Below are 15,708 nucleotides of genomic sequence, written 5' to 3' on the forward strand. Positions count from 1 at the left end.
AGGTGAATGGTCACCAGGGGCACATGCAGGGGCTCCGTGAAGGGCAGGGCTGCACCTGGGGTCACTTCCATGAGACCCACTCTGGTAGCTCACCAATTCCTGCATCCAAAGAAGAATAACCCAGGGTTGGACACGCCTCAGTCACTGCTTGACAAGATACCAAGACAAGTACCTGAGACTGGGAAAAGCCTGCCAGTCCATGTTTTTAACCGCTTAAATATACATTTCTCTTTAAGGAGATAACTTGGTCATGATGATTCTCTTGCCTCAGCCTCCCAGAGTGCTGGGATTACAAGTGTGCAACACCCAGCTTACTACTTTATGAGAATGATTGAAGCTTCTAAATTCCTAAATTGGAGGTGACCTGACACTGAGAGAACAGAAGAAAGTTCTGCGCATTTGAGATGAGCAGATAGCAGGCAGTGTGTTAAATCATGGCCTGCATAGGAATCCACGCCTCGCAGCTCAATGTCTCACCTTCTCCGAGGAACTTGCAGAACACAGACAAAACATACAACTCTGGCTCAGGCGAAGACATACAATCACCTCTCCTAACAGAGGCAATGAGATTCATCACCAACCATGTCTATGCCTATAGCTTTTCATTCTCCCCCGGAGATGTTAAGTTTGACTTGTTCACTTCCATTCCCAAAACTCAGGAATGTCTCCCCGCTTCTCTACATCTCCCAATAGTGCTGAAAGTTTAACGTCCCCTCCACCACCACCAAAATGGTAGAAGGCTCCGGAAGAAATGCAGTCAACTGCATCCTCACCTGTCAGACAGGCAGGCAGATGGACCAGCGCCCCTGGAGGAGGTGCCCACAGAGGAGCCTGGTCCCCACAGGCCGCATAGATCCTGCAGATTCAGCAGCGTCCACACTCACCCCTGCTCAGCCGTGGGTCCTGCCTCTGCTCTCCAGCTAACCCCTTTTCCACTCCTCAGCTCCCTCCTTTCCTAGAGTCCAACCTTTGCGGGATGGATCACTCTCTTGGGCTGAGCCTTAAACCATCTCCACAGGTAACTGCAACTGACATCGAATCTACATGAGACACGCCTGTTCCTAACAAAACAAGGAGAGGAGCAGCACCACAGGACTCCCAGGAGGCCACCTGGATACATTCCATTTCCAGCTAGACTTTATAAAAATGGGGCAACCCATAAAACAAGGGAACAAGTGTGGTCAACTAGAGGGCACTGCCTGCTCCTCGGGGCCCCGTGATCGCATACTCAGGACATCAAGATCTACTTTCAACTTGTCCCTGAGAGTGAACACACACAAAATGAAAATGATAAGCAAGACATGAAGATTATAAAACATTTATTTGAAAAGGATACATTTCATTAAAACCCGTTTTCCACTTTAAACAGTACCTTATCCCACATCGTTATCTCAGTTCCCCTAAAATGTTATCAACTACTCAACGCTGTAATTAAAGCCACATTTTTAAACTACATAAACTAAGGAGTCTTTTGAACTCTGTCCTAAATCCCATCTGCCAACCATAACGTCACTGAATCTCTCAATGGTGTTAGGTAGGAGCTAGCGGGCCGTGCAGCGAGCCCATCTGCGCGCTCCCTGGGCTCGGGCAGCCCAGCACGGGGTAGCGGGCAGCAGCCGCCTCCGGGGCCCCCGCGCCCCCCAGGACCCGTCCCGCCCGGGACACCAGCCGCCCCACTCCCAGCTGCCCGCCACCAGCCCGACGGCCGGGCGGGTGTCTGCGCCCCAGCGAGCGACGCGGAGCCTCCCGCTCGGGCCAGGCCCACCGATCTCAGCCAGGGCCGGCCCAGCCCGCGCCCCCGCCCCCGCCCGGCCCCGAGGGACCCCACACCCGCCAGGCCCCCCCCACATCCGACCCTCCCCGGCTGGTCGCGCCGGGGACGCTCACCTTCTTGCCCTTCTTGCCCTCCTCCTCCATGTCGCAGCGCGGCCCCCGCGGCCCGCCCCGGGAGCCCCACCGCCAGCCGCCGCTACATGCTCGCCCCAGGCCGCCACCCCCGCTCTCCCGGCGCCGCCCGCCCGCCCGCAGTCCCCGCCCCGGCCGCGCCCCGCGCTCGCACTTCCGGGCCTGAGGGCGCCGGCCCGCCTGCCAGGCCCCGCCTCCTGAAAGGCCCCGCCCCCACCGGCGCACCCGCACTTCCTGGCGGGGGGGGGAGACCCGCCCGCCAGCTGTCAATCCTGCTTATCCAGGGGGCGGGGCGAGAAGGCTCCGCCTCCGCAGTCCCCGCCCACTATCCCGAAGGCAGCCGGCTCCCCTCCTTAGGAGGGCCGGGGGCTTCCAGACCTCTCCCTTCCACTTCAAGGCCGCGGGGACGTGCCAGTGCATCCTCCAGTCCGCCCTACGCTCCCTCAGGAAAGGCACCCTCCCACCCTCAGCTCGCCCGGACCCTTTCGGGTTACGCGAGCGCGCGCGGGACCAGCTCCAACTTTTCAATTCTGCCGCCCTCTTTGGGGCGACCGACTGACTTCCCGGCCTGCACTGCGCTCGGGGAGGCGGGCTCAAATCCCTGGGCGGGGTGGGAGGCCTGGAGGAAGGGGCGGGGCCGGTACGAGGGTGTGGCCTGCGGGAGGGCTGGCGGGGCCGTGAGAGGGGTGGGGCGTCCAGCCGAGGGGTGGGGCGGGGCGTTTCCTCCTTTCTTTTTCATCCTGTATCCCCCCCTTTATTTTGTGGGACACAGGGAAGCTGGTTTGTAGTACCTTTTCTCTGTTCTGGTTCCTGCCCTAGTCGAACACAACAGAAAAGTAGAAATGCAGCAACAAGGAGTCCACCAGCACCTTGACAGCCATCGGGTGTAGTTGCCACATTTCCCAGGGAGGTCCCAGCAACCATGGGATGCGCCCCAAACCACAGTGCACCCTGGAATGGCCAGCAAGCTCTTTATTTTGCCACTAACCCAAACTCTAGTTAGGACTTTACTGTAAAACTGTCACCAGCGGGGGGAGGAGACCATTGATTCAGTGATGATGGAAAATAAAACAGGCATTCGGCAGGAATTCACAGGAAGGCTCCATCACTGGAAAGGAAGAGAGCCGGGCGTGGTGGCACACAACCGCACAGTCCCAGAGCTCTGAGGCTGCGGCTAAGCCTGGGCAATTTAGGAACTTAGCAAGACCCTGTCTTGAAATTGAAAAAGGAGGGGCCGGGGATTTAGCTCAGTGGTTTCGATGCCTGCTACGCAAGCGCAAGGACCCGAGTTAGATCCCAGGCACCAAATAAAAATAAAAAAATAAAAAAGAAATTTAAAAAGGACTGGGAATGTAGCTCAGTGTGAAGGCCCTGGGTTCTATTCCCAGTAGCGGAAAAAAGAAAGAAAGAAGGGGAAAGGGAAGCACGACTCTGGCAGAAATTGGGCCCATTCCCCTAGCAGCGAAGTAAGAAACGATGAGAAAGGGTTCAGTCTGAGAAGCCGAAGGGGACACAGATCAGGAGAGGAGGTGCATCAAAGTGGCCTGTTCACTTAAGGACGGAGACCAGCTTTTTGAGGGGCTGTGGCAGGCTGGGTCTGGCTGACCATTACCTCAGTGCTGGTCCTGTAGGGGAGGAACTCTTATGGCTTAAAGGGCTCTTGGATTCTCACCAGATGACTGCTCTTACTTGGGGCAGTTTCAGTCCCGTGAGGCCCTGCTGGAAGCCAAAATGACTTCTGGGCTTCTGGGCATAGCTGAATGTCCCTGAACATTTCCAGGGATTGAACCAGGGCCTTTGCACTGAGCTACATCCCTGGGTCTTGTTAAATCACTAACTTGCCCAGGATGTGTTTGAACTTGCAATCTTCCTGCCTCAGCCTTCCAGAGTGCTGGGATTACAGGCATGCACCAGTGAGCTTGGCTTCCCTGTAAATCTACCTTGGTGTCCTTAGAGGGGTTTTTTGGGGGGGAGAGATTGAGACAAGTTCTCTCTATGTAGTTCAGGCTGGCCTCAAACTCATAGTGATGCTCCTGCCTCAGCTTCCTGAGTGCTGGGATTACAGATGTGTGTCACCATACCAGGCAATGTCCTTAGTCCTGAAGGAGGATGAGATTGGCTGATTTCATGCTAATAAACCTTGTTTTGCCAATTTTTCCTAAATGATTGACATCCCTGAGGCAGGAGACTAGGGTATAGCAAAACTGGCTGGAGAAGTAGAAGGGATTTGCTAAGTACAAAATCCCAGGATGCACAAGGCATGGTAGCACATGCTATAGCCCCAGCATTTGGGAGCTGAGGCAGGAAGATTGCTTGGAGTTGGAGGCCAGCCTGAGCTACACAGCAGGACACCTATACAGAAAAGTTCCCACATCCCTGCACAGGGACTCTTGCAAGAACTTGAAGGGCTGAGGAGGTAGCTCAGTGGTGCTGTCCCTGCCAACCAAAAGGACCTGAGTTCAACTCCCGGTATGAACTCAAGAAAGTTTTCAATGACCTAGACGTGACATCAGCCTGAGGAGTGGGAGATACAAAAAGGAGCTTTTTGACACTGTTCTCTCTTGCACTGCAGTCCACTTGCACTGTAGAGCATACTTGTTTTCCTCCTTCTACTTGGCCCAAACTCATTTTGCAGAGCCCGTTTCTTTTCCTTCCTTTAATAAATGTAAAATCTCGCTGCCATTTGTGCTTGTCTTGACCGATTCTTTGCTCAGGACAGAAGGAACCTCTGAAAGGAGACTGCAGTGCCTTGCCAACCCACCCAGCGTTTTAAGGAACTAAAGAGTACAAGATGAAGGTCTAGCTTTGTTCTACTTTTAGTTACCTATTGGGCACCTGTCAGCCCCAAAGTCACAATTTTTAGCAAAAAGCACGTTTATGTCCCTGACTGCCTCAGAAGAAAAGACAAACCACGCTTTGAGTGAGTAACCGATGAAGGCCCAGGAGTTTGCCTGTCCTCTGTCCCTGGCAGTCTCTGACATCCTCACCTTATCTCACAGCCCCGAACCCCACACTAGGATGACCAGTGTCAGGCCCTGCCCATGCTAGGAGACTGTAATCAAGCCATGCACCTCTTGTGGGTGTGTCAGTTTCCAGGTTGGTAATCTGGAATTATCCTTCCCACCCTGGAGACAGGGTGTTGTGATGCTGCTCAGGCTGGCCTCAAACCCCTGGACTCAAGGGGTCTTCCTGACTCAGCCTCCTGAGTAGTTGGGATTATACTCATGCGCCCCCCTTCCATGAGTAATCTGAAATTAATAGCCCTGCCCTATACACACAAAACTACTACAAATGTTTATTGAACTGAAATGAGCTCTTGTAGATGTTGCACGGAAGCAGCTCCTCTCTGAGCCCAACCAATCATACTTCAAGATCTCAGCAGCTCCACTAAAAACAGGACAACTATAAACCAGCTTGTCAACTGCTTAAAAGTCTCACATGCCAAGGCCGGGGATTTAGCTCAGTGATTCCTCCACCTGCCTCAAAAGCAGAAGGTCCTGAGTTCAATCCCCGGTTCCAAAAAAGAAAGAAAAAGAAAAGGGCATTGGATTTGCTGGGGATTTAGATCAATGGTTCTGCCGCCTGCCCCACAAGTGCAAGGACCTGAGTTCAATCCCCGGTAACAAAAAAAAGTCTCACATGTCAACCTCTACACTCCCATTAAAGCAAAAATGTCATCCATGTCATCCATGTGCCACGTTTAATGGGTCCTGGTGTATTTTGTTTATTTGCATCTTTGCCCGTGCATCAGTTTGACCTTCCCTTCCTCATGTGAGACCTCCATGAATCTGATTCTCCTTAGTTTGTGTGACAGGATTTGAAAGTCACCTACTCAACAGCTGCTGGCTGTCAGGGCAGCGCTGGGGACTTCTCCAAACTGTGCACTGTGAAAGGCTCCACTGATGTCCATTGCACCCCTCAGAGGTTCTTGAGGGAACTGCTGAATTTCCTTCAGAAAAGTTGACTGCAACTTTTTCTGCAGTTTCCTTTTTCTTACTAAAAATTTATTCTTTGATCTTCTTTGTCTCAGAAGATGTTTGGCAGTGTTGATACCCAAGCCCTGAAGAAGGCAACTGCAAACAGATGTGTTTTGGTTTTTTAGGTACCGGGGATCAAACTTGGGTCCTTGGGCTTGTGAGGCAGACAGTGGAACCACTGAGCTAAATCCCTGGCCCAAACAGATGTTTTATGCATTCTAGTATCTTTGGCAAACTATAACCTTGAGCATCTACATATTTAAACTGGTTTTTTTGTTGTTGTTGTTGTTTTGGTACCGGGATCGAACCCGGGGCCTTGCGCTTGTGCGGCAGGAGCTGGAACCACTGAGCTAAATCCCCAGCCCAAAACTGGTTATTTTTAAGAAGTTTGTTACGCAGAAAGGTGCCCTGAGCCACGAGGTTTTTGGTCCTGCACCAAACAATTGCCATTTGGATTTCTTCAGAGTTGTATGAGTCCTGACTTCTCAGAATCTTTACTTTTGCCACAGAGAATATTTGTCACTTTCTGAGGAGACTGGTTGTCTTTAGTTTGGATTGAGAACATTTAAATTGAAAGCTGGTCTCCTGAATAGCTTTGTGTTTCAGTTTTTCACAGAAAACTCTCACGTCAAATCCTGGTGACTTTCTTATTATTTAATTAATTAATTTTTTTTTTTGGTACCAGGGATTGAATTTTCTTATTCTCTACTGGCTGTCCAAAAGGGCTGGGGGTGTAGCTCAGTGGCACCATGTCTGCCTTGCAAGGACAAGGTCCTGAGTTCCATCTCTGGTACCAAAAAAAAAAAAAAAGGACAGTGGCTGTCCCAGATCCACGTTATTCTGTACATTGATCTTCATTTGTTTAGCCTTGTGGGAAATTTTAAGTGTCTTCACTGGAGCCTGGGGATTGTTCTTTATTAAAAAATAGTTTATTTAGCAATTTAGTTACTCCTTTAGCTCCAAAAGCTGTAGGCATTTTTCTTCTTAAAGATTTCAAAATAAAGCTGTCCTAGAAATTCAGTAATACCCGAAGGAAAGGTAAAATGTTTGACGGAAGGCATGGGTTGAATCCTAGAGACCTCCCCAAACAATGGGCCGTATAAAGAAATCAACCTTCTTAAATCATCTTTATAGAGAACTTATAATCTCCTCACCAGCCCAGGCATGACAAGGTTTAAAATAATGAACTGGCTATGTAGTTCAAGCTGGCCTTGAACTCATTACATCGCCCAGGGTGGCTTCAAACTCACAGATCCTCCTGCCTCAGCCTCCTGAGGGATGGGATCACAGGCATGCTCCACCATGCCTGGTTTAAAATAATGAACTCCTGCAATCCTCGGTGTTTGCAGTCAAAAAGGAGGTATTTCAGTAGTCTGTTCTAGGTCGGGCAATCCAACAAGGGGAGTAACAACTTGCACACTTCCAGAACTTTCATCAACGCCAACGCCACCACTGGTTGGCTGGGGATAACCCATGCCTTGGTAGTTACAGGCAGGTCTTCAATCGAGCCCTCCACATTCACGCTTTTCAAACATTTTAAACATAGTTCAACCTGTTTGAGGGCCTACTGGGGTCTGCGGCGGCCATTCTGCTACGGGTGCTGTAAAGGATTGAAGGTAACACATCTGTTTCTGCGTCTAAGGTTTGGCTCCTCCGAGATTGTGTGACGAGATGGCATTCTTTAATTACAGCAGCAACACAAAGTTCCAGGGCAGCACTGGGGTCCCTCACTGTCACCACGCCGTGGCTCCCAGCTTTGGGGATCCTCACACGGTTCGACTGCTCTGGCCAGCCACTCTCTTAGTCTTTTGATATTTAATGAAGAAAAGTTTATGTACTGTTCAGTGTCTGAATGTGCACTTACTAAGTGCTATACGTAAAATGTAAGTTGGGGTTTTTTCCTCTAGAACCAAGTTCTCACCCCCAGAGCCTGATACCCAAGAGATCATCTGGCCCTTCTCACTAACCCCTTCATAACACTGACAGCCTGTGCTGCTTTGCTAAATCTCCAACACACTGCCCTTCCAGGTCTGGGGTTTACCAGGAAGTTGGGTCCTGACTCGGAGGCACTGGACCCTCACTGCCTTGGACCTGGGTTCTTTGGGCCTCTGATGAAAGAATTCAGTCAACACACAGGAAGTGCAGAAGTCTAGGTAGAATTTATTCCACCTAGATAAAGTAGGTGTAGAGAAAGTTACACCTTCCAGCCAGGAGGTGGGTAGTACCAAGAAGGCATCTGCCTGGAGTTCGCGTTTGGATACATTTTTATGCACCCAAGAGTTACTCTTGGGGCTGGGCATGGTGACACACACTATCATCTCAGCACCCAGGAGGCTGAGGCAGGAAGATCGCTGTGAGTTCAAGGCCAGCCTGAACTACATAGCGAGACCCCGTCTCTAAAAACAAACAAAAAAGAGTTACTCTTGGGGCTGGGGAACTAGGATAATTATGATACTTATCAACATTTTACCTAGAAGTTACTTTGGAATGTAGATGGTCAGTGCTTCCTCAGGGGCTTTAATCATGTAAGAAACTTACAAAAGATAAATTCTTAATTTAAACCCAGTCCCAGCCCAAGGCAGGAAGGGACATTTCCTTTCCTGATGTCACTGGGCTGTAGGCTACAGCAGCCAGGAATGCTATGTGCCTTGTTCTCGAGTCAGACGGCCAGGAGGCCGTATCAGAAGGACTGGGTGCAGTGTGTCACTGTGCTCTGTGGGGGTCACTTTGGGTCTGAGACCTAACAAATGATTATAAATGTATTATACATTGCTGTCTTTGTTTCTTCACTTAACTGGCAATGTGTGCTATTTTAGACACTCCCTACCCATTTGTCCCTCAAGCCTGCTAATGTCTACCTACCTGCCTAACATCAGGAACTTCCAATGCGCCTTCCTCTACCCGTATGATAGAGTACAATTTAAAACATAAATCTCCTTTCTCTCACCCCAGAAAACCTATCCACAAATGTAAAAGAGAAAATAATTTTATGATTAACCATTAAGCCATGTTTCTGGATTTTAGGGTCCTGGTATCTCCTTCTGGAGGTGGTTTCTAGGTTCTTTCTGTCCTGAACAAAGAACTGGTCAAAACAAATGCAAAAGGTAGTAAGACAGATCATGTACATTCAGGGCTAATGAACTTTGTTTTGGCAACTTTTGGAGAGGCACTCCCTAAATGATTAATATATCACATGCAGAGCTGAGAAGACATTTGATCCAATTTTTACAGCAACAAAGGGTACAACAGGAAAGTCAAACTTTGTTCTGCTTTTAGTTACCTATTGGGTACCTGTAGGCCTATAGCAAAAATACCTTTTAGTCCCTGGCTGTCCCAGGAGAAAACACAAATAATATCTTTTCTTTTTTTGTAGTACCCGGGATCGAACTTGGGATCTTGTGCTTGTGAGACAGACAGCGGAACCACTGAGCTAAATCCCCAGGCCCACAAATCATATCTTGATAGGCAGCAGGTTAGAGCCCAGGATTCTGCCTGTTTCCCCATCCCTATACTGACCCCTATTTTATTTTCTCTTTTGTTTTTGGTGGTGTGTGTATGCACGAGTGTGTGTGTTGAGACAAGGACTCCCTATGTAGCCCAGGCTGGCCTAGAACTTGAGGCATTCCTCCGGCTCCAGCCTCCCGAGTGCTGGGATCACAGGGATGTAACACCACGCCCAGCTTGCCTATTTTATGTTTGTATAAATAAAATTGGCAGTGTTTACCGACTTCGGAGAGAAATTGGTCTCTCTTAGTCTTTAGGTGGATGTCTCCATTTACTTTGTTTGGGACCTTGAGGTTTTTCCAACTTCTAACCTATAGTCTGTACTTTACATGGGCCCTTGACACACTTAGAGGATGTTACGTTCTCGTGGCCTAACGCTTGAAACCACAAGTTTGCGTGGATCTTGTCTACAGCTGATGATGTCTTAACTCCAGCCTGCTATGACTTTGTGCCTAACACGACTGCCTTTCCACCTGCACGGCTTTTCCCGTGCTGTGCCTGTAGGCGGGCTCGGGTCCACTCCCAGGGCTTTGCGTCTGAGTCTCCCTCAGCCAGCGACCCTTCTGGGACTCCACGCGCAGATCCCAACCGGGCTCTCTCCTGTCCGCTCCCTTAGACATCGACCCTGGGCAGACGACATAACCCTGGCCTCCAGGTCGCTAAGGGAACCCAGAGCAGCAAAGTCCCCATTGAGCGCGCGTGCAGAAACCTGAGCCCCGACTGCGACCCCAACGCCAACACAGCCTGGTGCACTAACACACCGGGGAGCAGCTCCAGGCGTCCGACCCGAGCCGTAGACCACGCCCCCAATGAGGACTTCCGCCAGGAAGCGGACCAAGCAACGAGGCGGGGCTACTCGGTGACGTCATGGCGCGCTACAACGTCTGGGACCACAGCCATGACAGCCTGCTGCGGAGTTTGGTGTTCTCGGCATCTGCTGCGATCAGGGTCCCCAGGCGGTTCCTGTCCCTTCTTGAGCACGGGTAGGGGTCGAGGACGGTCGGAGCTCGGTGGAGGGGGCCCGGGCCGCCGTGGGTGGGGCTCCCCGCGCGTGCTGCGGCCTCGCGAGGGGCGCAAACGCGCTCTGCCCGTTTTCGCCAGAGGGGGGTCGTTGTGCACGGGAGTGCCTTCGCCGGACTTCTCAGGGTCTCAGTTGGAAAAGAAGTGGGGTTTCTCCAGCGTGACTTTGGGGGAACACCACTTGGCAGGAATGGGGCTAGTGACCTCGTGGGAGACCCTCCTGGAGAGAGGGCTTTTGGGCGCTCCGGGGCTGGAACCAGGCGATGGCTCGGAAGCGCAGGCTGGACCTGACTGCATCTGTCCCTTCAAGGTGGGAGTCGTGGCTGCGTGGACCGTCCCAGAGTGGCAGGGCTGACTGTTGGCCGGCTTTTCTGGAAGATGTCCTGGTAAGTGACGTCGTGAAGGCCCCAGTGCCTCCCTTCTGGAACTGGTCCCGCATTTGTCTGAACCATTGTTTCGTACGGAAAGTGCTCGCTGAACCTGCTTAGTAGTTCTCTGTCTACATTGTAGCTCAAAAGTCTTTTCCAAGCCATAAAATAACACGGTGAACCAGGCATGGCGGCCCACGCCGGTAATCCAGCACCCCCGGAGGCTGGGCCCAGTTTAGGCAGTTTAGCCAGACCCTATCTCAAAATAAAAAGGGCTGGGAATGTAACTCAGTGCAAAGGCCCTGGGTTCAGTCCCCGGTGCCAAGAAAAAGTTGAGACGAACAAGGAAGAAAACGGTGGTTTTTTGGTAACAATATGGTCATATGAGTTTAAGAAGCACCCTATTATGGTGCCACAAGGAATAATGGGAAGGTCCAGCTTGTCTGATCGCCTAAGTGAGATTACTGCTTGCCCAAAAGAGAACTTTGCTGAGAGTAACCTTGTAGCTGTGGACTCGGAACCAAGCCCAGCACACCTAATTCAACTCTGGTCTCCTCCCTGCAGTGCTGTGGGCTCTGGGGGTACAGGACTTGGGTGGATGTGGGTAGTAGCAAGCCTCCAGCGTGCCTGGGTCTGCTGTGACCCTGTGCATTCCTACAGTGCTTGCTAGAACAGTTTTGAAACGGTTTGAGGCCTTGCCCTGCTCTATCCAGAGCAAGGTTATAGAAATTTCAGACAATTCTCTGCTCCTTCTGGATCTGGTGTGTCTCAGTGTGGCAGCCACTTGCCACATATGGTGAAGTTAAAGCAAATAACACGTAAAATCCGCGTTATTGTCCACATAGCCACCCACATCTTAGGTGTTCAGCAGCCATGTGTGGCAAGTGACTGGTGTAGATGGGAGGGACATAGCTGTCTTTGTAGATGTTTTGGGCGGGGTCGGCACACAAGCACAGGAAGTTGTTGAGTGTTTACTGGGCTTGGGGCAGATTTTATTGTATCCTTAAAACAAGCTTTACAAGGCCTTGAAATGAAGCTGGGGGTGGGAGCGGTAAAAGTGGGAGTAGAACCAGAGTAGCAAAGTACAAGAGCAAAGAGCTCTGCCTGAGGTTGGTGGCAAGCAGCCTTTAAAGCCAGACGGCAGAGCAAGAAAACCTTGGCCCCGTTCTGCAGGGCCTGAGTGCTGGGAGCTAGGTTTTTGAGGCATCTCTATAAAGTGGTTTTGGGTCTGAGGGACATGAGCCCACAGTCAGAACAGGATGCCAGGCATGGGAGGAATCTAGAAGGGGAGGGAACTTCCGGTTGGAGGGAAACACCCTTGCATTCTGGCCCTGGTGCAGGGCTGTTGCAGGTGGTAAGGGATGGGCTGGCTTGGAAGGTGACAGCACAGGCCCCTTGTCCCTGTGGGTTACTGTCTCCCTTGAAGGTCGGAGCTCCCAGCTAACTTTCAGTCTCTTCAGCTTCAGGAACAGCCGCTGGGTCTGGCACCATCGACACCTTCTCCAAGTCTCGTGTTTCTGCCATCGGGTGAGCAGGGCATTGGCTGCCCTTTCCCCCATTACCTTTGGTATGTGAGGGTACCGGGCAGTGAACCCAGGGTCTGCATCCCAGACCTTTTTATTTTATTCTATTATTTCATTTATTTTCACAAAGTTGCTTGGGCGGGGCTTGAACTTGTGCTTCTCCTGCTTCAGCTTCCCAGGCACCTGGGGTGACAGGCCAGTACCCCCATGCCTGGCCCCACATGAACCTCTCAGATGTTTGGAGTGGTCCTGTCCTCAGAAAGGGGAGCAGCCTGTGTGCTCAGTGCCTGCTCTGGGGCTTCGTGGTGGTGAATGTTGGTGCTCTGGCTGCTGCTTTTGCTGTGAATCTCCTGTGCTTTATTTCTAATGTGGGGCTTTTATGTTTTCCACCAGCATCCCTGAAGTGGGCAGCCTTCCATGTTACCTTCGAGGAGGGGAGTCCAAGGCCTCCTTGTCCCTGCCCACACATAGCTCGGTGGCAGCTGCCATTCCTTGGTGTTTTCGGCAGCGGCAATGCCAGGATTACAGGGCTAGAAAAAACCTGAGCTGAGCCTTGTATGGCTGTTGGGCTGTCCTATGGACCCATCTGGGGTAAGTGCAGGAAAGCGGCCCAGCAAGGCACTTGTGTGTCTGGTGAAATGTCCCATGAGGCACTGGCTAAGAAAAAGCTCAAAGACCACCTTGCCCTGGCGCCCATGTTGGGTGCTTGACTCCTGCCTGCATGTGGCCCTGGGGCCTGCCCAGAGGGGGCGTGGCCTCAGCCCTTTGCTCCCTGGGAAGGATCAGGAGTCAGGAACTTGTGCTCAGCTTCGTGCCTGCCACCCCTGGCGGTGGGAATTCATGGCACTCCCAGCTATGTGTGTTGTGTCTGTAATTGTCATAGCACACCCTGTGGTATTCATAATTTCATTTTTACAGAAGGCGATGTGGATACAGAAGACGCCAGCAGTCACCAAGCGAGGAGGGAGCAGCACTCGCACCTTAACTGAGCAGATTGAAGCTCACTTGTTCCGAGTGCAGAAGGTATCAGCAGTTCCAGGTTGGTGTGAGTGTCTTGGGCCCACGTTCTCTGCTCCGGAATATGGAGCCTGGCTGTGCCTCAGCCTTTCTGGCATTTCCTGGATGAAAGGGCATTTAATAAATATGACTTTGAATGTGTGGTTTGTCTTTCTCTCTGTTGCTCCTAAAAGCCTAGTGGAGAGGTAAAGAGGCCCCAGGAGTCTGCTCTCCATGCTCCAGCCTCGTCAGTGGGCAGTTCGACCCGGCTGGTCACCAGGGGCACACACGGGTGGGGGTCACCCAGCAGGAGTGATGGTGTAAGGCAGTGCTGGCAAAACTCACTCTTTGATTGCAAATTCCACCACTGCAATTAAACCTGAATGCTAAGGTCTTAGTTTAGAAAAAACAACTCCTACATTAACATTTTTTGTGTTAAGAAAAATGTAGGTGCCATAGGTTGGCCGCCACTGGCGGAAGGGAACCGTTCTGGGGTGGGCCAGGTTCCAGTGACACTTGGCCCTTGGCTGTGGTCCTGGTCTACTGTCAGAATCGAGGTGCGCAAAGCCCTTGGTGTAAGCAGGGTGCCCCGGATGTGTCTGCCTTCCGTCGTCCTCACCAACGTGATGGTGAAGTGCGAGGCCAGACACCCAGCCACTGAGATGAGCGGCTCCTTCCATTTACTGCTGACAGTGAATGGGGGAGTCCCCGAGGTGCCAGCTCCCCGGGTTCCTGGCTGCACCGAAATGGGGAGGTGTGGCCTGGGGGCTGAAGCCAGGCCTGAGAAGGGCAGTGGCTTCTGGAACTGGGTGAGAGTCCTTCCCTCCCTCCCTCCCTCCCTGGAGACAAATGACTCCTCTCCCGGGGAGTTGGAAATGGGGTATTGGGACCCATGTGGGCCCATGCAGGTTTTGTAGGGCACCCAGGAACAGCCCCTACAGTTGATCCAGCAGTATGTCCTCAGGTGAAGTAAGAGTTAAATGCAGACCTGAATTGTTCCATTGTGTGAAGAAGCTGACAGCTGCTTTTCTGGCAAGTGGAATTGCAGAAATCAATAGCAGAACAAATGTGCTGACAGGTTAAGGAAAAACTGCTGGGCTTGATGGCACCAGCTGTCCCAGCATTGTGAGTTCCTGGCTGGTCTGCATAGTGAGACCCTGCCTCAAAAAACAACAGCTGAGGGCCAGGGATTTAGCTCAGTGGTTCCATCGCCTGCCTCTCAAGCTCAAGGACCCGAGTTCAATCCCCAGTACCAAAAAAAAAACCCCAGCAGCTGAGTGTGCACTCAGGAGCCTGAGGCAGGAAGAACAGAACAAGCCTGTAGTCAGGAGGGCCAAAGAGCCACCAGGCTGCAGCAGCGGGCTAGAGGAAGGCCTGGAAAGAAAAGCTGCTGCCAGGCCCCCAAGGATTTCCTCAGCACCCCAAGGCAGGCTCGGGTCATGGCCCACCCTGCTGTCCCACCTTCGCCTTCGTGATCCCCTGGGAAAACTGCCACCAGCTGCCAGCTGAGAAAAGGACCAGAGGTTTGTGCAGCTGGGGAAGAACTTCCTGTGTGTCGACTCTCGACCTCGGTCTAATAGAGGGGAGACAGGAACGGGGTCAAAGTCACCACCACGTGGGTCTTGGGGATCAAATGAGGCAATGTGCGTGCACGGGTGTGCAAACCAGCAGAGGGGACAATCGCAACTCTGGTTCTGCCCCGGTTGCCTGGCAACCAGTCTCAAGGTCCGCCCACGGCCAGTCTGAGCTAAGAATGGTCTTGAGGTTTTTAAGCAGTTAAAGAAAAAAACCCCAAAGAATATTTCATGACAGGTAAAAATCTCTTGATGCTCAGATACTGATGTCCCGAATGTTTTACTGGAACTTGGCCACATCAGGCTTTTTAAATTCCTCTTTTATGTCAGCTCTTTTAAAAATATTAAACTAGGGGCCGGAGATTTAGCTCAGTGGTTTCGCCACCTGCTGTGCAAGCGCAAGGACCCGAGTTCGATCCCTGGTACCAAAAAATTTAAAAATAAAAAATAATTAAACTAACATGCGGTCTGCGTGGTTCCCTGAGAGAGGGGAAGTGAAACTGCACAGGGACCCGAGAGAGACAGATCCCCCAGCCTGGACCTCAGAAAAACCCTCCAAAAGCCCCAGCCCCAGAGCCCAGGGTGGGGACCCCCAGCCTCGCCTGGATGAAACTTGGAGGGAGTCAGCCCAGGAGGAGCCAGAACCCCATTTCTATATCTGGGGGGTTTACTGTCACTGACAGTGCCTAGTTTCCACAGATACCTGGATACGTAGATTTTATTAGGTGTGCATTCATTGTAGGGCATTTGCGAGACCAAAAAATTATTTCATGGCATCAATTTAAGGCTCAACAAGTGTCTGAATAGAAATCTCCAGGTGACACAGGAGTGACATGGGGTT

The 15,708-nt window shown here is 51.6% G+C and overlaps 2 protein-coding genes, 1 non-coding gene and 1 pseudogene across 5 annotated transcripts in view; 2 read left to right on the forward strand and 2 right to left on the reverse strand.

Annotated features, from left to right (window-relative positions):
- Nucleotides 1–2,031, reverse strand: part of Ccm2 (CCM2 scaffold protein) — a 40,479-nt gene extending 38,448 nt beyond the window's left edge. The window contains exon 1 of one of the 2 annotated variants that reach the window (XM_004839893.3): nt 1,888–2,031. In XM_004839893.3, the coding sequence (XP_004839950.1) occupies nt 1,888–1,917 (30 nt within the window). In that variant the 5' untranslated portion in view covers nt 1,918–2,031. The remainder of the gene's footprint in view (nt 1–1,887) is intronic. The other variant, XM_087196112.1, reaches the window with a different exon arrangement.
- Nucleotides 2,032–5,672: 3,641 nt separating this feature from the next.
- Nucleotides 5,673–10,006, reverse strand: LOC101713186 (ribonuclease MRP subunit P64-like; annotated as a pseudogene).
- A 221-nt stretch (nt 10,007–10,227) lies between these two features.
- LOC147822614 (uncharacterized) lies at nt 10,228–13,455 on the forward strand. Of its 2 annotated transcripts, none has more exons than XM_087196115.1 (5): nt 10,228–10,369; nt 10,717–10,792; nt 12,235–12,341; nt 12,691–12,888; nt 13,216–13,455. In XM_087196115.1, the coding sequence occupies exons 1-4, from the start codon at nt 10,254–10,256 to the stop codon at nt 12,845–12,847; spliced, it is 456 nt and encodes a 151-aa protein (XP_087052241.1). In that variant the 5' UTR covers nt 10,228–10,253; the 3' UTR covers nt 12,848–12,888; nt 13,216–13,455. The 2 variants fall into 2 exon arrangements, with proteins under 2 accessions (XP_087052241.1, XP_087052242.1); XM_087196116.1 differs by having other exon boundaries at nt 12,235–12,301.
- LOC147822615 (small nucleolar RNA SNORA9) lies at nt 11,383–11,515 on the forward strand. Its single transcript, XR_015445530.1, has one exon. It is a non-coding gene; the product is annotated as a small nucleolar RNA SNORA9 (small nucleolar RNA).
- Nucleotides 13,456–15,708: the final 2,253 nt, after the last annotated feature.

The sequence above is a fragment of the Heterocephalus glaber genome, unplaced genomic scaffold (assembly GCF_053883595.1).
Source record: "Heterocephalus glaber isolate CG9 unplaced genomic scaffold, H.glaber_assembly_v1.0 deba00001610, whole genome shotgun sequence".
Classification (NCBI taxonomy): Eukaryota; Metazoa; Chordata; class Mammalia; order Rodentia; family Bathyergidae; genus Heterocephalus; species Heterocephalus glaber.

What these genes read in the sequence shown, in the direction of transcription:
- LOC147822614 (XM_087196115.1), top strand. Translation starts at nt 10,254, where the DNA reads ATGGCGCGCTACAACGTCTGGGACCACAGCCATGACAGCCTGCTGCGG. An exon ending in CTGTCCCTTCTTGAGCACGG is followed by an intron (nt 10,370 to 10,716) that starts GTAGGGGTCGAG and finishes TGTCCCTTCAAG; the next exon opens with GTGGGAGTCGTGGCTGCGTG. An exon ending in CCTTTCCCCCATTACCTTTG is followed by an intron (nt 12,342 to 12,690) that starts GTATGTGAGGGT and finishes GTTTTCCACCAG; the next exon opens with CATCCCTGAAGTGGGCAGCC.